Source organism: Panthera uncia, assembly GCF_023721935.1.
Source record: "Panthera uncia isolate 11264 chromosome A1 unlocalized genomic scaffold, Puncia_PCG_1.0 HiC_scaffold_17, whole genome shotgun sequence".
Lineage (NCBI taxonomy): Eukaryota > Metazoa > Chordata > Mammalia > Carnivora > Felidae > Panthera > Panthera uncia.
The window spans coordinates 78,007,037-78,032,563 of NW_026057577.1; the positions used below are offsets into that span (position 1 = coordinate 78,007,037).

At 32.9% G+C, this 25,527-nt stretch overlaps 1 protein-coding gene across 1 annotated transcript in view; it reads right to left on the reverse strand.

The window, feature by feature from the left end:
* Positions 1-4,106: 4,106 nt before the first annotated feature.
* The window catches only part of SLCO6A1 (solute carrier organic anion transporter family member 6A1), a 45,269-nt gene continuing 23,848 nt past the window's right edge, over positions 4,107-25,527 (reverse strand). The window contains exons 4-7 of the mRNA XM_049647687.1: positions 11,870-11,941; positions 9,118-9,182; positions 7,064-7,201; positions 4,107-4,367 (exon numbers count right to left, since the gene is read on the reverse strand). Of these exons, the coding sequence (XP_049503644.1) occupies positions 4,231-4,367; positions 7,064-7,201; positions 9,118-9,182; positions 11,870-11,941 (412 nt within the window). The 3' untranslated portion in view covers positions 4,107-4,230. The remainder of the gene's footprint in view (positions 4,368-7,063; positions 7,202-9,117; positions 9,183-11,869; positions 11,942-25,527) is intronic.

Genomic DNA, 25,527 nt, shown 5'->3' on the forward strand with positions numbered 1-25,527 from the left:
ATAAAACTCTGAGAAGAAAACATAGGAAAAAAGCTCTTTGAGATGGATCTTGGCAATGATTTTATTGGATATGTAACCTACAGCATAAGGAAGAAGATCAGAAATAAATAAGTGGGACTACATCAGACTAAAAACCTTCTTCACAGCAAAAGAAATGATCAACAGAAGAAAAGGATAACTTACCATATAGTATATGGAACAATATTTGCAAATTATATAACTGATAAGGGGTTTATATTCAAAATATAAATATACTCTCCATACCCTTGTTCAATAACCAAACAATTCAATTAAAAAATGGGCAGAGTATCTGAATAGACACTTTTTCAAGAAGATATACAGATAGCAAACAGGTACATGAAAGCATGCTAACATCATTAACCATCAGCAAAATGCAAATCAAAACCACAGTGAGATATAACTTCAGGCTTGTTAGAATGGCTATCATCAAATGACAATAGGTAACAAATGCTAGTGAGGATGTGGAGAAAAGAAACCCTTCTTCACTGGTGGCAGAATTATAAATTGGTACACCTACTATGGAAAACAGTATGAAGGTTGCTCAAAAATTAAAATAGATCAAACTACCATATGATTTACAGTTCCACTCCTGGAAATAGATCCAAAATAAATAAATATACTGTATCAAAGAGATATCTGCACTCTTATGTTCATAGCATTATTATTTACAATAGTCAAAATGTGGAAACAACCTAAGTGTTCATCAATGAAAAGGAAATTGTAGTATATGTATATACAAAGAATAATATTCAGCCATAAAAAAAGGAAAGAAATCCTTTCATTTGTGATAACATGGATGGACCTGGAAAGCATTTTGACAAGTGAAATAAGTAAGAAAGAGAAAGAAAATATACTGGATGATCTCACTTAAATATGAATCTAAAAGATAGAGGGGGGGGTTGAGGGGCAGGGAAGAATTTGACAAAGGTGGTCAAAAATACAAGTTATAAGATAACTAAATCCAGTTATAAGATAAATAAATACTGGAGATATAACGTACAAAATGATGACTACAGTTACCACTGCTTATCGTATATTTGAAAGTTGAGAAGAGATATATTGAGTTCTCATCATGAAACAAACAAAAAAAATTGGTTTTCTTTCTTTTTTTGTATTTATTTGAGATGATGGATATTAATTAAATTTACTGTGGTAATAATTTCACAATATATGTAAGTCAAGCCATTGTGCTGTACACCTTAAACTTATACAGAGCTATATGTCAATGATGTCTTAACTAACTTGGGGAAAATAAGAGTAAACAGTGTTGAGAAGGGAAATTTGCCATTAATAAATCAAAACTTGATACTTTTCTAGACTACATACAGAACACTGAACGCTACATGTTAAAACAAGAAATCTTCAATCCAATATTAATAAGAATTCATTTTTTTAAAGATTGAGGGACTAGGATTTTCATGGTAATTAATTATTCTAAGATTTTGGAGAACATGCAATTTGAAGCTCAGAAACTCTCATCAATTCTAAAACATAAGCATTTCTGCTATAATATTATGTGTGCATTCCTTTAAAACATTCCCTTAGGCAAAAATCAAACACCAGAAATAACAAGGCTTATGGAGAAAACATTGTAGAGGTAAACCACTGCAACTTGGTAACCAGAGTTCTAACAAAAAAACACCACAATCTTAATACATTTTAGCACAGCTAAATCCACACGGGGTTTTCACCCAGTACCACTGTTAATCTTTTGTAGGTTTAAACACTGGGACTCACCTCCTTCTGTTGAGATAAAGTTCCTTGGGAACATGAATTTCCAATAGAGACCAATTTCATCAAAAATAAAAATATTTGAAATAACTTTGCAGCTTCTTCATCTACACTTGCAACTTCACTAGATATGTTAACATTGTGAAAAGCATAATGATTCTCAATAGCATTAAATTATTCAAAACTGATTCCAAAGGAAGGTATTACTGTAAGTTTTTTAGCTGTTTTTTTAAGACTTCCATTTATTGCCAAGGTCGTCTCTTTAATAGTAAGAAAGATTTTCTTGACTGTTTCAAAAGGTACTTAGTGTTAACCAATGAAATTTCTGGGTTATACTTACATCATTTCTCTATTTACCAATCCACATAATTATAAACTAGTTTGTGACAGAAACAATGTTCTGTTGTATCAGAAGTCTATCTTCAAATTTAAAGTATTAACACTACTATCCAAATTATTATAATTTTTATTATACTTTTATTTTCTGAAAAAAGGATAAATATACAGATAATATATATATACACACACATGAACTACAAGCAACTTCAAAATGGATTTGTCATTGTTTTACCTTATTTCCTAGTTGTATATATTTTCAGGTATCTTTTAGATAAGAATATTAATAAAGGATATGAGTAACCTAAGATTATTAAACTAATTTTCCTAGAAAAACCTGTTATATTCTGATATTTAAAATACTATACACTGTAAAAACATACAGAAAATGTTTCATAGGAAGGTATTTAGTTGTGAAAACACAGATCACCACAGATATATTTCTACTACTTAGGTAAACATTAAGTGTAATTATTCTTTTCTGAATGTAGGGCACAGAAATAGATCTTACAGAATCTTTAAAGAAGAAACTCCTGTTTTCACACTCTGATCCTCAAATGTTCTGCAATCCCACTGGAATTTCATATAAAGACTAATGTGTAGGTTTTCATAAATGCATGTTGGAGTTAAGTAAAAAAGATAGTAGAATATAAATACTCACTGCTTCACAATTCCTTCTGCCAGCCAATACTGTGAATAGTCCATTTGCAAGGACAGGGATGGAGCTAGAGAGAATTATGCTAAGCTAAATAACTCAGCCAGAGATAGGCATATACCAAATGATTTCACTCATATGTGGAACATAAGAAGCAAAACAAATTTATATAGGGGGTAAAAAGAGAGGGAAACCAAGAAACAGACTCTTAACTACAGAGAACAGACAGAGGGTTACTGTATCATTTGGGGGGTGGGGGTGGGGAATGGTTTAAATAGGTGATAGGGATTAAGGAAGGCACTTGTGATGAGCAGTGGGTGTTGTATGTAAGTGATGAATCACTAAATTCTACACCCGGAACTTATATTACACTGTATGTTAATTAACCGGAATTAAAAAAAAAAAAAAAATTGGAGAAAGGAAAAAAAAAAAAAAAAGGAATAGGGCAATACATTTACACACAGCGGTCCTTGACTAATGTGTGTAACAAAGGAGAAATTCTATCCGTTATTTCTTCTCCCAAGAGAACAATAGAAGCAATGTAGAGAAGTTTTTTTGTTTTATAACAATCTGATTTTTATACTAACATTTAGAAAATTGCTATAAATTTCGATGGATGTACAATGATGTATGAAATACTTATAACAAAAACTCTCTAGAGAAACACATTTAAGCTTAAAAAAATTCCACAAATGGTTGACACATTTTCTACATTTAAATTTGAATATTTTTCACATGAAATAATTATAATTATCATACAATTAAATATAAAAACACAAAAATGGAAATCAGCTCAGGCATCAGGTAGTCTTTATCAATAAAACTGAAGTCAAAGTAAAAATAAAGATGTATATGATCATTTTGACTTTTGTGTCTACTAAAACTAAAGGAGCATGAAACTATGTATTGCAAATTAGCCAACTGACCAGAGATAGTTTCAAAAGAAACCTCTCCATGGTGAAATAAAAGATAAATAAAATGTTAATTTTTAAGAAGCTTGAAACTGCCTTCTTTTGGAGAATAAGTATGACATTAATTTAAATTTTTATTATATGAACTGGAATGAAAAATCTAATTTTATTTTGAAAAATTATTGAGAAATAAACATCCACAGCCCGAATTAAATAAGAAGAACAACTATATGAATCCTAAGTAGTCCCACATAACCAAAAGCTAATAATTAATACATGTCACTAACAGAATTAACTTATGTATATTTTCCCACTTCTGCTTCATCTTTTTCATTAAAAGTATTCTTTTTATTACTTATTAAATGTGTATTTTACAATATATTTCAAAAATCCAAAACACAGGGACTATATTATTATATTTGTACTCAAACTATAATAAACCTATGGGATCATATGAGTCACATTCATTTATTAAACATGTAACTATATTATAATTATTTCAAATTTTATTAGTATAACATTCCATTGATGGACTGACAGTGTATAATTCTTCCACATTAATGATCCAGTTATAAATTAGTTTTTTCTTTTTTTTTTTACTGTTGGATTCTTCACCGGCATATGCAGGATTTCACTGTTATCCTTTGGTAAATATTTACATAGGCAAAATGCAATAGCAGTGAAGAAGATAGTGACTACTTTGCAAATACAACCTGAATTAAAAAAAAAAAAAAAACAACCATCAGATGTGTCAATCTATCTAGAGCAAAAATATTTGTGGAAAGAATGCTATTTACCAAAGAAATGGTAAGTATATTTAATCTCTTTAAAATATCAATTTTCTAATTATAGAATGTAATTAATGTTATAAACATATCAAGTTACTAAAGGAGATTTTTTAATGTTTACAAAAGCTTTAAAATTTCTTAAAAAGTGTGTCTTTTTTTCACAGAATGTATTAACTCTAAAGCTTAAAAATACATTGCTGCTAACTTAAATATCAATAGGAACTGGAACCTATTTAAGCCACTTCATGCAGCTTTATTCTTTTTGAAAAAATCACCATTTTCCATATGTAAACAGAAATATTACAAGCATTATATAAAAGTACTTGAGCTTAGAATGCAAAAGACCCTGAAAATTAAAGTAAAAAATATTCTAGAGCAACAACATCAATTATCTGACAATATCAATTATAGTGGTTACAAAAGATAAAGAAACATTAATGAGTCTGTCATTTATAATGACACAGTAACTTTCATACATTTATAATAGCCCAACACTGCAAACAACCAAATGAATTTTAACAAGAGAATGGATAGATTATAGTATATTCACAAAATGAAATAGTATTTGGAAATTTTTTTAAAGGACAAACTACTGCTATAGAATAACATGGATGAATCTCCCAAAAGCATAATATTAAGCAACACAGAAAAAAAAAAAAAAAGAGTATATACTGCATTCCATTTGCATAAATTTTTAGAACAGAAAGAGCCAACATATTGTAATAGAAATCTGAAACAGGTTTATCTCTAGAGGAAGGAAATTGACTGAAAAGGGACAGTGGATAAATTTCTACAGCTTGTTTTGAGGTGCTGGTTCCACAGATGCACTCATTTATCAAAAGCCATCAAACTAAAAACCTAAGATATATGTTAACTGCATCTTCATTACATCTCAAATTTTTTTTAAAGATACATTTTTCACAAACTAAACACAGTGTGACCAGCATCTGGATCAAGAACAAAACAGCTGTCAACACCCCAGAAGCTTTCCTTCATGTTTCCTCAAAGTCACTAACCAGAATGGGTTACTTTTATTTTTGAAATATAGTTACAGCAGGTCAAAATTATGTAAGTGGAATCACAGAGTGCATACTCAGTTTGATTTCTTTCTTTCAAAATTATGTTTGTATGATTAATTCATATTTTATATAGTTGTATACCTTCTGTTTTCATTGCCATATACCATTCCATTGTTGATTTTAGCACAATTTATACATCCATTCCATTGTTTATTGACTATTAAATTTTTGTGAATTCTTTCAAGTCTTTTGTCCATTTTTTCCATTATTTATCCTTTGCTTATTTTGATATGGGAGTTCTTTATATATTTTGGACATTGGTTCCTTTTTACACTTTACCTTCTAAACTATGGTTGTCTATTAATTATTTCTTTTAATGATCAGAACTTTTAAAAGTTTACACTAAACTGCCACAAAAGCATATTCTTATTTCAGTTTCTTCTGTTTGCCCTTTCCAACTGTATTTCTCTATGTCCTTTATTATTGTTATCTCCTTTTAGTAGCTCCTTAGCAGGATCTCTAAGCAGTTCACCAGCTTTGTCCATTTTGTGCTGTGTTTGAAAATAGACAAGCATGTTACATATACATCTAAAATAAAAATTAAAAGGCTCAGTAGTGTCTTAAGAGGACTTCCTTAAGAACAAAACCTAGTTTTGTTGAATTATCTCTGAGAAATTAATTTTGACTTCTTAAATATCATTTTTTACTTTTTAATTGTTTTTTTAAATTTTACTTTACTCAATGTTCAGTGTAGACTAAGTTTGCTGGATAATTGACTTTTGAATTACAAGGCACCACTATATACTGTTCATCACAGAAGTATTTGTTACTGTTAAATATTAGAGTCTATCATTATGTTTCTTCGAATTAATGAACTCATTAAAATCACAAAACATATAAACACTTTTAAATATTTATCATACCAACATCTATACAATAAAATTTTTGAATGTTAGTAGAGATTAAGACTTCAGACATTATATAGTCCAACATCCTCATTTTACAGATGAACAAATTGAAATCAAGGAAGATATATATTTTCTAGAGTAATACAAGCATATCTAGATTTTCTCAAAACTGACCATAACACAGCTCATACCACCATAGTATCTCAATTCCTCATATCTTTATTTATTCAATAAATACTGAATACTTGCTAGGTAGGCTGTTACATCGTTAAGCAAAAGAGACTGTGAAACTCACATGTAAGTAGGGTGAGAGTATCCTGATGTTCTCTGGGGATGTGAAAAAATTTTTTTAATTGTCCAATCTTTTACTATGTAAATAGCAAGGGTTACAAGGTCAAGCAACTTGGTTGTATATGTATATGGACAAAATTACTTCCCAAATTGAAATTTTGCTAATTACCACCCTTTATTCAGGAACAACATAAAACAATTGTGTATTTAATGCAGTGACTCAAGTATTCATATAAATACTTTAATACTTCAGTTTCTAAAATATTTTCTATATAATAAGGGTTCTTTAAACATCAAAATATCCATTTGTTCGTAGTTTATTATTATTGTACATTACTATAAACAACCATACATGTTTAAAACAGTTTTACTTTTCTGTAATTCTTTAACAGGTATCACTTACATATTCCTACCAATAGGTAGGCCATTTTCATCTTGTTATAGATCCAACAATTTCCTTTATCCCCACAGTATTCAGTCTCCCGAAAGATACAAGAAATATCTGCTGTCATTTTAAAAACTATTGGTCCAGGTATAGTCCCTATGAAAAATGCAATAATTATAAATGCTCCATGAAAACACTACAGGTTAGGATAAGTATGATTTTTATTCTAAAATTAAACTGATGTATTTAGCCATCATCACATTTAAATATATCATTTAAAATTATCTAAGAATTTACTTATAAGTAGGATTATTAAGAACTGGAAAAAACTGTATTTTTTAAAAATCCTTATTCCTGTAGGTATAAAAAATTAGTTGCTTTCATATTTTTAGAATGACATACATGTAATCAGTTTATGTTTTTATGTTCTCTATGTTTTCAATCAATGAAAAGTTAGTTTTTTAATGCAATGTACATCTGTTATTTATCAAGATATTGAGAGAAATAACTAGGAATGTAAATGCTTTGGTATGTTTGTAGCAACCCAAGATTCAGAGGACCTCATATCCAGAAGAAGAGTTGTGTACTGCCTTAGGTAAATTTCTGTATACTCTCAGAGACAACATCTCCTCAGCAACAATTTCAGCTAAAAGTGAATTAGAAGTCATTTTTTAAAAAGTCACCCCAAAGACATTAGAACTGAAATCTCAGAACTAAGATATCTTTACTGACATCTAGTTTACTATAACTTCATTATGTCAGGGCCCTCATGCTTCATGACTTATGACTCCTGCCAAAGACCACTATCCAAGATCACTATCAAAGATTACCAATTCTCCCAATCTTATTGAGTGCTGGCACTCTGTTTATAATCGTTCAAGGTGAAAAACCTAAGCCTACTATTCATTTTTTTCTATTTTCCTTCATATTTTTCCAATCCATGATAAATCTTTAGGACACTAACTCTAAACATATCTTGGATATGTTGATTTCTGTGTCTCTTTCACAACCTCCAGAATCCAATTTAACATAATTCTGGTTTAGACTGGAGCAAAAGCCTTTTTTTCCTTTACATTTATCTTCTATAAGTATTTTTCCCTCCAGAAGCAGAGTTATCTTTTAAGCAGAAAACAGATAATATCTATCCTCTGCTTCAAATTATCTGTTGGCAAAATACTGTTAGATATAGAGGCAGTCTGTATCTAAAGTATCATCTTGTTCCACCCTCTTCCAACAAAAATGTATCAGTCTCACTAGCTTCCTTTCTCATGTTAGAAACTGTTTATGCATTAGCCGTTTCTTAGGTTCTGTCTTCCAAAACAAATCTGTCCTTATCGATCAGGCAATGATTCACATAAAAATATGCTCTCATTTTTCCTAATTAAAAGAGCCAATTTAACCCCACATATTGATCTAGGTATAGAATTATTTCTCTGATCCCTATCCAAGCCACACTTAAATTTTTCTATGTTCTTGACTCCATTTATCATATGTCTTTCAGTCTTCAATCCAGTTTAATCTCGTTTCCTTGCCCCATCAATATTTTTAATCAGCTTTTGAATCAGGGGTGCTAATACAGTCATAATGTAGATAATTTAGATTTGAAAGCTAGTTTTTGCCATTTTAAGAAAGCCTGAAGTACAGAGTGCTTTACCATCTGAGAAAAACAATTTTTTTCTTTGGCTGTAAGTCCTTAAAAACATCAGAGTCTTTGGTAACGAAAATGTTGTTAGTGACTCCCCAAACATGCAAGCAGTGTTGTGGTTATGTGTTTTGTTTCAGCTTACCAAACCACTTGGACAAGATTGATGAATATACATCTAATCAAATAGACTGTCCTGTCTGATCAAATATAGTATTAATGCATATTTTATATGACAGGATCGGCTTTGCATTATGTATTGTCTTTTTACATAAATATTGTCTCCTAAATTCTGCAAAGCAGCTCCCCCATTCACTTGTGTTGTGTCAGTTTACCATTTTTATTTATTTGAAATTCTAAATATACATGTAGACACACATATCAAAAAATCAACAATTCACTGTAATAAAAGATTGCCGAAAGTCCATACCAAATATTCTCAAAAACACAAGGGCCAAACCCAAGGCCAAAGAACGTTGATTGTCAGATACAATCCTGTGAGCAAAGAGTAATGATATTATCAAAACATTGCTATTAATAACTTTAGAGAATTTGCTAGGTTACTATTATTATTTTATTATTATTATAAATTTTTTGTTATTTTTTTTACTCTTCATCAGTTAAACTAAAAATCTTTAGCCAGTTAACAGAGTTCAATCTAGGTGAATTAAAGAAGTACAATTCCTTCAATTCTTCATATCCTTCCCCTTGCCAACTGATTCCAAAGCTTCTTGCTCTTCACAAGGAGGAAACATTTATGGGCCAGACCCTCTGCCCCAGCCTCTTTTTTCCTTTGCTGAAAAAAAATTTGGCACTAACTATCACACTTACCTTTTCTCCATTTTGAGGTACACATCCACTACTTTATATTTCTCCTCTTTCCCCTGTGAGATCCACTCTACATTTCTTTACCTTTATCTCTGTCTTGAGAGACTGATCTAAATGTGCTACATCAATAGGCTCTCTTGCCTTCTGGCTTCTAATTACAGTTTGCCAATTGGGTACTCGAGAGCGAGGAAGGAGAGTGAGGTCAAGGTGTTTCTTCCCAGCTTCTCTCCCCAGAGTGAAATCCTGCTGACTAGGTCACTAGGCAAAGCAGTCCTCTCTACAGGTCTCTCTCTTTCCTACCCTTGTTTTCTTTTGGGCAAGTGGAAACAGACCAGGGATACTGCACTATATACCTTATGATTCTTATACTCCACCCACATTTTAAATAGCCACTTTCTTCAACCTTGCTTAAATTATCCTAATTTGAGAGCCCCTTCTCTTTCCTGCTGGACCTCTGTTACCCTCACTATTCAAAAGCTAAAATAAACAAAAATAATTTTCCAAATATAAAAAATGAAGCTCTCTTTATTTCCTATAGGTCAAAGCAAGTATCTGTTTTAAAAAAAATGCATAAGGGGCGCCTGGGTGGCTCAGTTGGTTGGGCGTCCGACTTCGGCTCAGGTCATGATCTCACGGTCCGTGAATTCAAGCCCCACATCGGGCTCTGTGCTGACAGCTCAGAGCCTGGAGCCTGTTTCAGATTCTGTGTCTCCCTCTCTCTGACCCTCCCCCGTTCATGCTCTGTCTCTCTCTGTCTCAAAAATAAATAAACGTTAAAAAAAATTAAAAAAAAAAAAAAGAAATAGTGGTTAGGGACTAACCCTGATAGTCTCAGTTTGGAGACTCAATTGAAAATACAATAAAAAATAATAAACCATTGAACATTTTAGGAAGTAAAAAAATAAAAACTACATTTTATTTAAAAAAAAAAAACTCTTTGCTTACCATTTTTTTCCTTGTTCTAGGACTTGCACAATGAACTAATATGACCAATATTTTCATCCAAACAACTCAATATACTAAAATGTAGCATTCATACAATATTTTGTGACTATCTCACAAAAAGTAAGATAATTCCACCCATATCAACCTGGTAGAAATATTCTTTCCTCAAATGTTTACTACTAGGAAAATGAAAACAAATTAACCAATCCTCAAAAGATAAAGGTATTTTTAAATAAAAAAATAATTTATACTTCCATAGTAAGCAGATTCTTAAGGGAGGAAAAAGAAAGTGTCACATTTTAGAACTACACTTTAGTATAGGTCTTGGTATAAAGTGGAGATATTAATAATATCCCTAACTATAATTGAGTGTTCTGCTTCATTTAGCACATGTAGTTTTATTACATGGATTATCATTGCTTTCCGAAGCATATATAGAACTGACCATAATTCATAAGTAGCATTATTAAGAAGCATTTATGTATTGGGAGCGCCTCGGTAGCTCATTCGGTTGAGCTTCCGACTCGATTTCAGTTCAGGTCATGATTTCACAATCATGAGATCAAGCCCCATGTAAGCTCTGCACTGAGCTTGGAGCCTACTTGGGATTCTCTCTCTCTCTCTCTCTCTCTCTCTCTTTCTCTCTCTCTCTCTCTCTTTCTCTCTCTCTCTCTCTCTTTCAAAATAATTAAATAAACTTTTAAAAAAGAAGCATTTTTGTATCTTCACTTCTGATATACAAGATAAAAAGATTAATGGTTCCCAGGATTTTCCATCAGTTAAATGAATAGCACAAAATAAATAATAGCTTTGTATTAAAAATATTTAATGAAAAATGAATGAAGCGAATGTTTTTTTGTATATTGTCTAATAAGTAAGGCTATAATAGGGTGCTTAAGAATATCATGGAATAAACAAAAATTTGTTAGTACTCTTCCAAAATGTAAAAAGGCAGCTTCCACTATCTCTCATGACTTCTAAACTTATATTTCCACTCCACATCATTCTTATAAGACATCAGCTCTAGATTTAAATTCCTGTTTTGCACAAAAGCTGCTCCTTCCCCAGTGCTCCCCCATGACAAGTGGAGCTGTCATCCACCATCATGCAGTGTTCAAGTCCAAAATGTGAAAAGAGGCACCTGTGATCCCATCCTTTTCCTCATGGACCAGAGCCAATAACCAAATACTGTGATTTTTAAAAATACATTTTTTGGTTCTTTGATTTAAAATATATATATATTTAATTTCTAATTCCACCAGCCTATTCCAAGTCTATATCTTTCTCCTGAAAACAAACCAAAAAAAAAAGAAAAAAAAAAATGAAATGACTTCCTAATTTATCTCCCAACAACCATCCTTATACTTTCAGCCCACTCTCCACCTAAGAGCCAAAGTGATTTTTCGTACTGTGAAACTTTGATTACTTCACTGTCTCCCGTAGGATCCTTTAACAGCTTCCCCTTGTTCTTATGATAAAACCTAGAATTGCAAAAAAACATTTACAAGAGTCAGCTTTATCACATCAGTCTTACTGGATGCCACTTCACACCTCACTTTTGCCTTCATTACCCTCCTTGTTCACGACATTCTACAACACAACAATCTTACAAAGCTACTTCTCCCACTCAGAATCTTCACATTTGTCCTTCCCACTGTGTGAATACTCATCCCCTATCCCTCAGGGCTCAGCTTAAATATCAGTTCTTCAGGAACACCCTCTCTGAATCCTCACGCAGAGTTAGACCAGCCTATAATTTTCTCATCGAATTTTACTGCATTTTCTTTGCAGTGTGTTTTAAAATTATAATTGAATACTTATTAGTCAAGACACATTTTTTTGGTGGAGGGCGCCTGGGTGGCTCAGTCAGTTAAGCCGCCGACTTCGGCTCAGGTCATGATCTTGCGGTTTGCGGGTTCAAGCCCCAAGTCGGGCTCTGTTGGAAAGGAAAGAATTGAAGAACTAGTTTTTCTTAATGAGCCCCTGATAGAGAGATACAGACAAGTTAGGATACTTTTCTGTTTAGACTTTACTTCACACAGCGTCAGATTTCAACAAATTTCTCCAGAAGAAAAACAATTTTGTCATTCTTAGTCCCATGTAATCACCAATAACTCTGCCAGTTTGCTTGCCCCAGGGGTGACCCTCTACCTGGACCTAGTCCAGACTGTCAGGATCTAGCCTTCATCAAGAATTGGCCAAGAATCTCAGGGACAGCTTTAGATCTCCAATTCACCTCTAAAAACTTCTGTTCTCTCTGGAATTTTAATCCCTCTAGTCCTCTGCCTTTAAATACATTATTTTTATCATGTAACCTATCTTTTCTTGTTGCCTTCTGTAGGCCCATTGGCTTACTACAAACCCCATCCTACCCCTCTTTCTTGACTCTAATTATCACTCATTTGACAACGATTTCACAATTTATGTCTTTGACTTTGAATCTTATTGTATTTTTAAAATTAAACTTTATTTGTTGAATTTGTAGTATAATTACATGCTTTGGAAAGCAAAACAATATAAAGAGAATATGCTGAAGAAACCTGCTTGCTTCCACCCTTGCTGTCATCTACCTCTATTTCTACCCCCTCCTTTTGGTTTGGTTACCTTTAGGTTACGATTTTAATTACATTCTTTTTTATACCTAGTGTTCTTTTATGCAAATACAAATAAGTGTAAATGCATATCTCTATATTTATTTCTTCCTTCACAGGAAGTAGCATACTATATTCACTGTTCTTTTTTCGTGTAACAATATATTAAGATCCTTTCCTACATGAATATAGAGCTCCACCCTATTAATTTTTTTAGTTGCATTATATTTCATGTGCAAAAATGCAATCATTTATTCAACCAGTCTGTTGCTCCTTCACACTTAGATTTTTCCCACTGTTTTGTTTCATATATATATATATACACATACACACACATACACATACACCCATGTATATTATATATCATATCATATATATATATATGAAATAGAAACATATACATATGTGATATAGATAAACTTACAGATGTAAATGTATCTGTTTACAGGATGTTCACAATAAGGATTTCAAGAAGTATAAGTGCTGGCATAAAGGATAAGCACATCTGCAAATTTTTTAGGTATTAAAGATCCCCTTTCACAGGAGATGTACTATTTTGTGCTCTTTCAAGCAATATTATGAAGGTACTTGTTTCTACATGGCCACATAAACAGATTCTATAATCAAAGTTTTATTCCTGTCACCTAGATAAATAAGAAATACTATCACATTAAAATTTTAATTTCTATGTCACTTATTATGGGTATGGCTGAACATTCCTTCACGTTTGCATTTTTGCTTTCTCTTTGATGCTTTTCCACTTTTCTACAGAGTTGTTAATCATAAGAGAGCTTTACTTATTAGAGGGATTAATCTTTTTATATGATAAGAGTTGCTTATACTTATTGTTGCTTGAATTTTGACTTTGGTTATTATTTTTAATTTTATGGAGTACCTTTTTTCAGTCTTTCCCATTTTTAGATTTTGAGTCATAGTTGGAAATGCCTTGTTCGTTTCTTTTCTTTTCTTTTCTTTTCTTTTTTAACGTTTATTTATTATTGAGAGACAGAGAGACACAGAGCGTGAGCAGGGGAGGGGTAGAGAGAGGCGGAGACACAGAATCCGAAGTAGGCTCCAGGCTCTGAGCTGTCAGCACAGAGCCCGACGCGGGGCTCGAACTCACAAACTGCAAGATCATGACCTGAGCAGAAGTCGGTCACTTAACCAACTGAGCCACCCAGGCACCCCAATACCTTGCTCTTTTAAAGATAATAGTGAAATAAGTCCATTTTTTTTCTTTTTTTTTTTTTTAAAGAGATAAGCTCTAAATTTTTTTTATGTTTATTCATTTTTGAAAGACAGAGACAGAGCACAAGCAGGGGTGAGGCAGAAAGAGAGGGGGACACAGAATCTGAAGCAGGCTCCAGGCTCTGAGCTGTCAGTGCACAGCCCAACGTGGGGCTTGAACTCACAAACCTTGAGATCATGACCTGAGCTGAAGTCAGACGCTCAACCAAATGAGCCACCCAGGCACCCAGAGTCAATTTTTTTTTCTAGCACTTGTATTGCTTAGCACTTTTTTTTTTTTTAACCTTTGTTCCATTTTAGTTTTCTCTGGTGTGTTTATACTCTGGATAATTTTTTCCCCCTTAGGACAATCTCATTATACTCAAACAAATCTCTTTTTCTTTCCCCCTTCTTTCTTTTTTACTTTCTTTCTTTCTCTTTCTTTCTTTTCTTTTTTTATTATTTTTTTAATGCTTATTTATTTATGAGAGAGAGAGACACAGAGTGCAAGCAGGAGAGGGGCAAAGAGTGAAACACAGAATCCAAAGCAGACTCCAGGCTCTGAGCTGTCAGCACAGAGCCCGACGCGGGGCTCAAACCCACCAACTGTGAGATCATGACCTGAGCTGAAGTCGGACACTTAACTGACTGAGCCACCCAGGCACCCCTCTTTCTTTTTTTTTTTTTTTTTTTGCAAGAAAGAGAAAGAGAGAGAGAGAGCATAAGCTGGGAGTTGGGGGAGACACAGAGAGAGAGAGAGAATCTTAAGCCCGTTCCACACCCGGCGCAGAGCCCAACATGGGCATGTGGGGCTCAGTACCATGACCCTGGGACCATGATGTGAGCCAAACTCAAGAGTCAGATGCTAAACCAACTAAGCCACCCAGGTGCCCCACTCAAACCACTTTCTAAAAGATGAATCTTTGATTCACTTCTTTAAGATCTCACTTTCATTTTACATTAAATCCCCATATAATTTGAGATCTATTTCTAGACTTACTGTCATTCTATTCATAAATCAATACTATATTGTTTTCATAATTAAAATTTTATGGTACATTTTAGCTTATGAGACTAAAGCTCCATTATTGTGCTCCTTTGTTTAAGATTCCCAAGCTATTCTTGCTTGTTATTTTTCCCTAAGAGATCTAAAATCAGATTTTAAAGTCCAATAATTCTATTCTATTAATTATTACATTAAAATTATCAGTTAACTCAAAAAGAACTAATATATTGGTGATGTTAGGTCTTCTATCTGTATATTGAATACATCTTCCCCAACTGTTAAGTCAGTCTATTTTTGTAATATTCATATGTGTGTGTATGTACATGTGTGTGTTTCATTTTTTTTTTACTTTTTATTTTGAAATTATTTATTTCTGAAGCTGACAGGTAGTTATAAAAGTAGTACAAAGTACCATGTGTTCCTTTACCCAGCATCCCCCAGTGATGAAAGCTTATGTAACTATTATATAATATTAAAACCAGGAAAACGACATGCACTTATTTATGTTAATCAGACTAAAGACCTTAGTCTGTTTTCATTTTCCAGTTAATATAGGTTAAAAAATTAATTTTAACTGAATTTGTGTGTGTGTGTGTGTGTGTGTGTGTCTGTGTATGTGCATGAGTGCATGTAGCTCTAAGTGTGTGTTATTTTTTTATATACTGGAGCTTACTGAATTTTTATCTAAATATATTGGCTATTATTTCTAATACAATATAAAAAGAACTGGTAATATTGTTCTTGGAAGTTTTATTGTAACTGGAAGACAAACACTAGCATTCAACTCTCACCAAGAATGAAGGATCCTATGTTTAACATATGTTTCTTTCACTCAGGATTTCTTAATAGACTATAGCTTAGGATAAAAGCAATCTGGATATTGATAAGGACTTTTAGAGACTTAAACCCAACCTCAAACCAACTAAATTCCTGTTTGGATTACAGGGAACTGTTCCAATTCTGTGTGTTTAAATAAAGCTATTGTTAAAAAAAAATGGGAGTTATTAATGTCTCTAGCCTCTATTGTTCTTAGTACACAAAATTCCATACATTATTAAAAATAATTACAGAATTATAAAAGACAGGGCCAAGAGAAAAAAATACAATATAATAGTTTTACAGAATATTCAGATACTAGATACCTAACAGAGATTTTAAATTTGGGGAATTAATATACCCAAGAATATAAACGATAAGACAGATAATTTTTTCAGAGAATTAGAATCTTGAAAGGAAATGAAATTCTATAACTGAAAAATACACTGATTAGAATTAAGAATTCAATAGGTGACTTGCATAGCTCATTAAACACAGATGAAGATATAATTAGTAAACTAGAGTGTAGGTAACTGGAAAAGCAGGTAGAGATAGGATTAATACATCGGAAATTAGAAAAGTGAAAAAACTTAGTCTGAAGCACAAAACATAAAAACAAATAAAAATAGAATGCAAAAGATAGTAAGAGACACATGGACACAGTAAAAGGTTTATGATATGTATAATTAATATTCCAAAGGTGAATAGAGAAAGAATGGAGCAAAAGGAATATTTGAAGAAACAATATGTAAGAATTCTCCTAAATCAATGAAAGTGGGTATGGTAGATAATCACCCAAAATGGTGGTCATCAATTCCTTTTTTTTTTGTTTTTGTTTTTTCTGTATACATGCTAGTTGTACGTGACATCAAAAAGCGGAACTTAATGATCTTCTTCCTGAAACATAATGATTTTGTTAGCAAAAAGAATGCAGAAAAGTAACATTCTTGGACTTCTAGCCTAGGTCAAATAAAGCCTTGTTGCTTATGCCTTACAGCTTATGCTTGGGTCCCTTGGAACACTAAAGCTGGGGACACCCCCTTTTGGAACTATAATACTTTGTTAGCAGAAGTACAAGTCACATAAGTAAGCTACTTGTGGTCAATCAGCCCCAGTTAGGCTCCCACCAAAAGTTAGCCTGAATTGTCAGCTGTCTTGGAAATCCAGTCCAGTCATGCTATCAGATGAGTAAGTGTCATGTGGCATCTGACCACAAGCTCATGAGAAACCCCAATCAAGAACTACCTTATTGAGTCCAGTCAACTCACAGTCATGAAGATAATGTGGTGCTGGTAAGTAATAAATTGGGGATGGTTTCTTGCTGCTATGGGTTGAATTGTGTCCCTCCAAAATTTATATGCTGAAATCCTAACCTCAAGTACCTCAGAATGCCATCATATTGGAGACAGGGTTGTAGAGAGGTAATCAAACTAAAATGAGATCAGTTGGGTGGGCCTAATCCCATATGAGAGTGTCTTTATTAGAAGAGAAAATATGGACACTGACATGTGCACCGACATGAAATATGGACTGTAACAATGTAAAGACTGGACTAAAAATGGCCATCTACAAGCCAAGGAGATCTGGAACAGATCCTTCTCTCACAGCCCTCAGGAGAGCTGCCCACACACTGATTGCAGATTTCTAGCCTCCAGAGCTGTGAGAAAATAAACAGCTACTGTTTAAGTTACCCATTCTGTGATACCTTTCTATGGCCGCCTAGCAAATAAATACACTTACCATCATAATAGATAAGTGGAAAAGACAATAAGCCTGTCTTTCAAAGCCGTAAGAAAATTTTAAATCTCCATGCAGCATAAACATAAACAAAATCATACTAAGGAATATCATGTTAAAATTGCTGACAACCAAGGACAAGGAAAAAATGTTAAGAGCATCTAGAGAAAAGGCATATTACATTCAAAGGAATAGTAATAAAATGTTCTCATAGAAGTCAGAAAGAAAGTTAAATATTTCTCTTTAAAGTACTAAAATTACCACCAACTTGAAATTCCATAGTCAAAATATAATTTTACAATAAAGGTGATTTAAAGACTTTCTAAAGAAGTTTATTTATTTTGAGACAGAGAGAGAGAAAGCATGCATGCGAGTGGAGGAGGGGCAGAAACAGAGGGAGAGAGAGAATCCCAAGCAGGCTCTGCGCTGTCAGCACACAGCCAGAACTGAGGCTCGATCTTACAAACCCCGAGATCATGACCTGAGTGGAAATGAAGAGTCTGATGCTTAACTGACTGAGTCAGCCAGGAACCCCGAGACATTTTTAAACAAATAAAAAAATGAACAAAATTCATTTCCACCAGACCCACAGTAAAAGAATTTTTTCTGGAAGAAATAAATGATCTCTGAAGAAAGCACAAAAATGTAGGAAAAAATAAAGATTCTGGTTAATATGATATTAAACATACATACAGTTTCACTCTTAGGTTATAAAATTTATGTAGCATCAAAATACATGACAACAATAATAAAAGGTTGGAAGAGAGTTAATGGAGTTAAAATATTCTTAGATCCTTGAATTATCCAGAAAGTGGGAAAAGCACTAATTTAATTTGACTCTAATGAACTATATATACTTTAATAATGTCTTGACTACCACAAGAAGAATAAAATAATGCAAAATTAGCAAAATAATAAAGGGAAAATAATGAAAACTAAAATAACTTAATTCAAAAGAAGTAAAAGAACGAGTAGAAAATATTTTGAAACATACACTAAAATGAGAGAAAAATCCAAATGTACCAGCAGTTATTTTTAATTTAATACTCTATATACTCTAGTTTGAAATCTAAGTGGTTAGACTGGATTTTTTTAAGTCAACTGTATACTACTTACTAGATATACCTTAAATATATATGGTCAGAGAAAGATCAAAAGTAATAGAATGGAACAGTATATATTATGCTAATAAGAATATAGTTGATAAAGCAATATTAATGTCATAAAAAGTAATTTTAAGACAAAAAGTTATTAGAGATAAAAAGGAATATTTCAAGGGATAAAGGGGTCAATAAAGCAAGAAGTTGTAGCAATTCTAAGTTTGTTTTCAACTAATAAAAGCCTCAAAATGTATATAGCAAAAATGACAGAAATAATGGACAAATGCACCATAATAGTAAGTCCAAAGAAATTTCAAGGAAAAAAACATAAAAATATGTTCTCTGAACACAGTGGATTCGAACTAAAAATAATAGAATATTAATTATATTCATGTCTATGTAAATATATGTAACAAAATATAACAAGAAAATTTCCAAATATTTAGAAATTAAACTATACACTTCTAATTTTTATTTATTTTTGAGAGGGAGACAGAGCATGATTGGGGGAAGGGTAGAGACAGAGACGGAGACACGGAATCTGAAATAGGCTCCAGGCTCTGAGCTGTCAGCACAGAGCCTGACGCAGGGCTCGAACTCATGGGCTGTGACATCATGACCTGAGGTGTAGTCAGATGCTTAACCAACTGAGCCACCCAGGTGCCCCTAAACTATACACCTCTAAATAACATGTGGTTAAAATTGTAAAAAATACATTGAGAGGCATATTTGAATTGAAAGGATGAGAAAAATACATGTTAAGACTTTTGGAATGCAGCTATATTCATATTTGGATAGAAAAGGAACATATACAAATATACAGAAGATATATGTGAATAAAATAAAAACATAATAAACATAAAAGTAAAATGATAGGAATTATAAAGATAAATGCAAAAAGATTTGTTTCTTTCTCCCTCTCTCTCTCTTCCTCTCTCTCTCTCTCTCTCTCACACACACACACACACACACACATACACACACACACAAGCATTCCATTTAAAATCTCATGAAGAAATTCCCATCCCCAGTGACAACACAAGTGATTTCTTCCAAATATTTAATTAAATATATATATTATTAATTAAATATATAAATGTATGTATATACGTATATATATACGTATGTACATATATACGTATATACATATGTACATACGTATATATATACGTATATACGTATGTACATATGTATATACGTATATATATATCTACACCCTCATAAAATAGTCCAGATACAAAGAAAAAAGGAAATATCTCCCAACTCATTTCATGAGACCAGAACATTAAGGCCAAAACCTAACGAGCACATTAATAAAAAGGGAAAAATTATAAGGCAACCTTAGTCATGAATACAGATGCAAAAACACTAAACAAAATATTAGCAAATTTAACACTGGGGACGTCTGGGTGGCTGGGTTGGTTAAGTGACTGACTCTTGATTTCGGCTCAGGTCATAATCTCAGGTTTGGTGAAATTGAATGCTGACAGCACTGAGCCTGCTTGGGATTCTCTCTCTCCCTCTCTCTGCCCCTCCCCCATGAGTGCACTCTCTCTCGCTCAAATAAATGAATACATGAATAAATGAATGAATGCATGAATGCATGAATGAATGAATGAATGAATAAGTGTAATTTGGTATAAGGATACGTAAATAAACCAGTGGAACAGAACAGAGTACAGAAATAGATCCACATATATAGTCTGTTGGTACACTGCTGCAGGGAAAAGATAGCCTTTAAAAAAAAATGTTTATTTTTGAGAGAGAGCGGGAGAGTATGAGTGGGAGAGAGGCAGAGCAAGAAGGGGACAGAGGATCTGAAACCTGTGATGACAGCAGAGAGCCTGATGCAGGGCTTGAATGAACCATGAGATCATGACTGAGCCACCCAGGTGCCCCAGGAAAGGACAGCCTTTAAGTAAAAAATTATTTCCAGCTGAATTACTGATTTTATAATTTTTATTAAAATAACATAGGAAATGTCCTCATAATTTGGTTAGGGAAATATTTCCTAAACAGGACATTAAAATCAAAAATTTGTGGGGCGCCTGGATGACTCTGTTGGTTAAGCATGGATGTTGGCTCAGGTCATGATATCATGGTTCATAGGTTCAAGCCCCATATCAGGCTCTGCACTGACAGTGTGGACTGACGGTGCCTGCCTGGGATTCTCTCTCTTCTCTTCTCTGACCCTGCTCCCCCTCTTTCTCAAAATAAATAATAAATAAACTTTAAAAAAATAAAAATAAATAAATTAAATAAAAAAATTTTTCACTCAAAAGATGACATCATTGTTGAGAAGGCAAGGCACTGAGTTGGAAAAGATATTTGTTATGAATATATATGATAAGCGACCCCCAACTTGGGGTATAGATACTGTATAGGAAGAAACCCTGTAAATCAGTAATGATTTAACTCAATTTAAAAATAGACAAACAAATCAAACTGACATTTAACAAAATTACATATTCATATGGCTAATAAGTAAAGGAAAATATATTCAATAATATCAGTCCTCTGAATAAGGAAATTAAAATCACAATATTAACACACACACCCATCAAAATTGCTCAACTTGAAAACAATCATAGACTGCTAGAAGAATGGATTTGTGCAAATACTTTTAAAATTTGTTAAAAAGCCCAATATATGTAAACACTATGACTTAGCATTTCTATTGTTTATATATGAACTCAATAGAAATCTGTTCATATGTTTCCCAAAAGACAAATAGAAAAATGGTCATAGAAACAGCAATCATAGGGGTGCCTGGGTGGCTCAGTTGGTTAGGCGACCAACTTCCGCTCAGGTCATGATCTAACAGTTTATGAGTTCGAGCCCCGTGTCGGGCTCTGAGTCTGTGCTGACAGCTCAGAGCCTGGAGGCTACTTCGGATTGTGTGTCTCCCCTCTCTCTACCCCTCCCTGCTCACGCTCTGTGTCTCTCTGTCTCGCAATAATCAATAAATGTTAAAAAAAAAAAAAAGAAAGAAAAGAAAAAGAAAAGAAATAGCAATCATAACAGCCCTGAACTAGAAACATTAACTAAAGAACAAATGGACAAATTTTAGTATACTCATACAATGGACTACTATAAAACTATGCTATACAATATGGTAACCATTAGCCATATGTGCCTACTTAAATTTAAGTCAATTAAAACCAAATAAAATTTAAAATTCAGTGCCTCATTCATACTTAACTGCATTTCAAATGCTCAATACGCACATGTGGCTAGAAACTACTATTTTGGACAACAGATATACAAAACATTTCATTATTTTAGAAAATACGATTGGACAGCACTGCTATAGGGCAATGAAAATGAATTTATTTTATATGCAACAATGACTCTTACTAACATATTGTTGAGTAACACAATACAGACACAAATGACTACATGCTATCATCTCCTATATGCATAAAGTTCCAACAGAACAAACTAACCTATTCAGGATAGAAGTCAGGATAGTGGTAACCTTAAGTGATGAAGGGGTTGGTGACAAGAAAGGAGTTAGTGGAAGGACTTTTGGAATACTTATAATTATTGATTTCTTGAACTGGACTGTGGTTACATTGGTGGTGGTTACTTTGTAAAATTTCCATCAGACTGTATACCTGTGATCTGTGCACTCTTTTGAATATATTATGTTTCATTATAATGTCTATTAAGATGATTTCCCTTGACTCCCCATTTATTATCTATTAGGTATCCAAGATGCTTGTCCTTCTTTTGATCCATTTTCTTTCCCCAATTTTTGTTAGTGGTATAATTTCTACTTTATCAAAGCATAATATATTGCATTCTATTTTGTTACCTTTATGCTCGGATTAGTGTATGTCTTAGTTCTAGCATAAATTAATTACATTTAAAAAATATATTAGCTAAATATAAGTAGTTAAATCTGTTTGTTTTAACTTATCCAACGCTCACCAACGGACCTATTATCAAAGTTTTCCTAATCATGTATCTTGGCTAATTATAACTTGTCTTGCTTTCAGTTCTTAAGAAGTATCTCTTAACAACATTTCCCACTTCTGCCATATCAAAGCTGTTTATAATTGTAGGGCAGTTTGTTGATGACAAAATAATTAGTTCACATTTTCTTTCCTCAGTGATCTTTTAAGTGTTTCTAGTTTTCTAGAGCTGAATGCTGCTGGGGACAAATGTGGTGCCAAACTTGTTTGCTTTCCTCTTTTTTTTTTTTTTTTTTTTTTTACGACAGAAGGACTATTTCTTCACCTTTAAATATAACAGTTTTAATACACTGTATCTCAATGTTTATTGGCTTGGGTAAATTTCCCTAGTTTTACTTGATGTGTCATTCCAAAATGTAAACACAAATCTTTTTTATTTCAGTCTTTATTCATTATTATTATTGCTTATTATTCCAGCATTTACTAAATATCATATTTCAGTGAAGTTTAACTAAAAATTTAAATATTTATTGTTGGATTGTTTTGGTTTTCTTCTTTAGAAACTTCAATTATCCCTATGTCAGATCTTCCTTTCCTCTTATTTTTGTCCCTTTTATCTAATGCTTTTCTCTTATTTTTATTCTATATTCTTCATCCCCCCTCATTTCTATGCTCCACATTGGTTTCTATGCTGTCTTTTCTTCCCTGTTTGCTTCTAATTTAGTTTTCATTTCTAAGTTTTTTCCTTTTAATTTTGTTCCTGAGTTCTGTCAGCTTGCATTCCATAGCTTCCTTCTTCTAGCTATTTTTCTCATTTTGTGGCCATAATTGTTCATTTTTTAGCCTAAATTTACATATAACTACATTTATATTTTTATCTGATTCATGAACAATTTTCTACTGAGTTTCATTGTGTGCAGTAATGCTTAATAAGTTTCGTTTCTTTTACTATAGTTATTTTGTACGTAGGCAGAACTTTTTTCTTTTCCATTTATTCATATTTTAATGAGGTGAGTTGTCTTAAATTAGAGGCAGGTTGTGAGAATGGAACTTAAGCCAGGGTTTCCAAGCTTCAAAACTGAAGTTATCTCCTCTGTGACATAGGGGAGGACTTAAGAATGATTCCTATGTATCGTTCCACCTCTTCTACCTCTCCAAATATGGCCTGCTTCAAAAGAACATCTACAATGTACTTCTGAGATCTCTTCACTTTTCTTGCTTTCCAAGGTGATGTATTCATTTATAGAAATAATATTTTGCTGGCACTTTTGTGAGATCTGCTATGTCTAGACCACCTGGGCATTTTCCAAGCCTTTTCTCTCATTATTTCCAGAGAGTGTCTACCTTAATTTATCTACCTAGGTTGTGCTCCCAAAACTTCCATTCTAAGGTGGGGCCTTCTCCTTCTGAGCAGAAATAAATGCCAGAGATCAGATCTGTCAATATTGAGATCCTCCCCACATTTCACATCCTTTTGAATCTACAAGTTGGCTTCTAGTTCTGCTTCAATTTTGGCAATACTCACACGCAATTTCAACTTTGTGATTTTTTTTTTTACCAATTTCATTATTTACCGAAACTATAGTGTGTGCACACATGTGCACACATACATGTGTGTTTTATTTTCCCTATAGCTCTATATAATTACTTACTAGAATAAGTGATAAGACTGAGAACTAAATTTTTGGACTATTACTATCATCTGTCTCATCTCAGTGCTGGAAATTTTTACCTGGATGTTTCACATGATCTTTACATAAGGCATGTTTAACATTGTACAGATTATATTCAGTCTAAGCATTCTCTGCTTGAATTTCTCATTTCAGTTAATGGATTGTCATTCATTTAGTTCCCTAGACTGGAAATCTGCACATAATTAATTTTTTAAATATTTTATATGAGGAACATCAAAGTAATAATCTTGCGCTTTTATCCAAACTAAATATTTCTCAAAGATATTCTATCACTTCTAACTTTAAATACCACTACTAAATTTGAAAACTGTATCCCAACTACTTTCCTTTTTCTTGTTTCCCCCCTCAGCTTTGTCTTTTATACCATCTTCAAAGTATTCTGTCTAAAATACATAGTTGATCACTTTTACTTATGAGGTTTATTTTTTTCAATGGCCTCCAGCTGCAAAATGGATAACATCATTCATGTTAATATGGCAAAGAAAGCCTTCCATGATCTCACCTTTATGGAGCCCAAATCTCCCTGTCCCTTTACCATCATGCTACTTCTGTCATAACAAATTCCTTGTCAAGATACTTCACACATTTTTGCCTCTACTTTCACGGCTCAGTTTTCCTGTTAAGAACTTTTCCGTAATTGGCAGGCATTATGACAAATCGCTTATTCATAGCTCAGTTAAAGTACTGTATCTTCTATAAGCATTTCCAAATCATCATAGACAAAAATTACCATTTCATCCACCTTTTCCTGGGTCAGTCTGTCTAAGTTTTAATCAAGACACCTCTAAATATCCACTGTACATCTTCTTTTTTAAAATTTTTTTTTCAACGTTTTTTATTTATTTTTGGGACAGAGAGAGACAGAGCATGAACGGGGGAGGGGCAGAGAGAGAGGGAGACACAGAATCGGAAACAGGCTCCAGGCTCCGAGCCATCAGCCCAGAGCCTGACGCGTGGCTCTAACTCACGGACCGCGAGA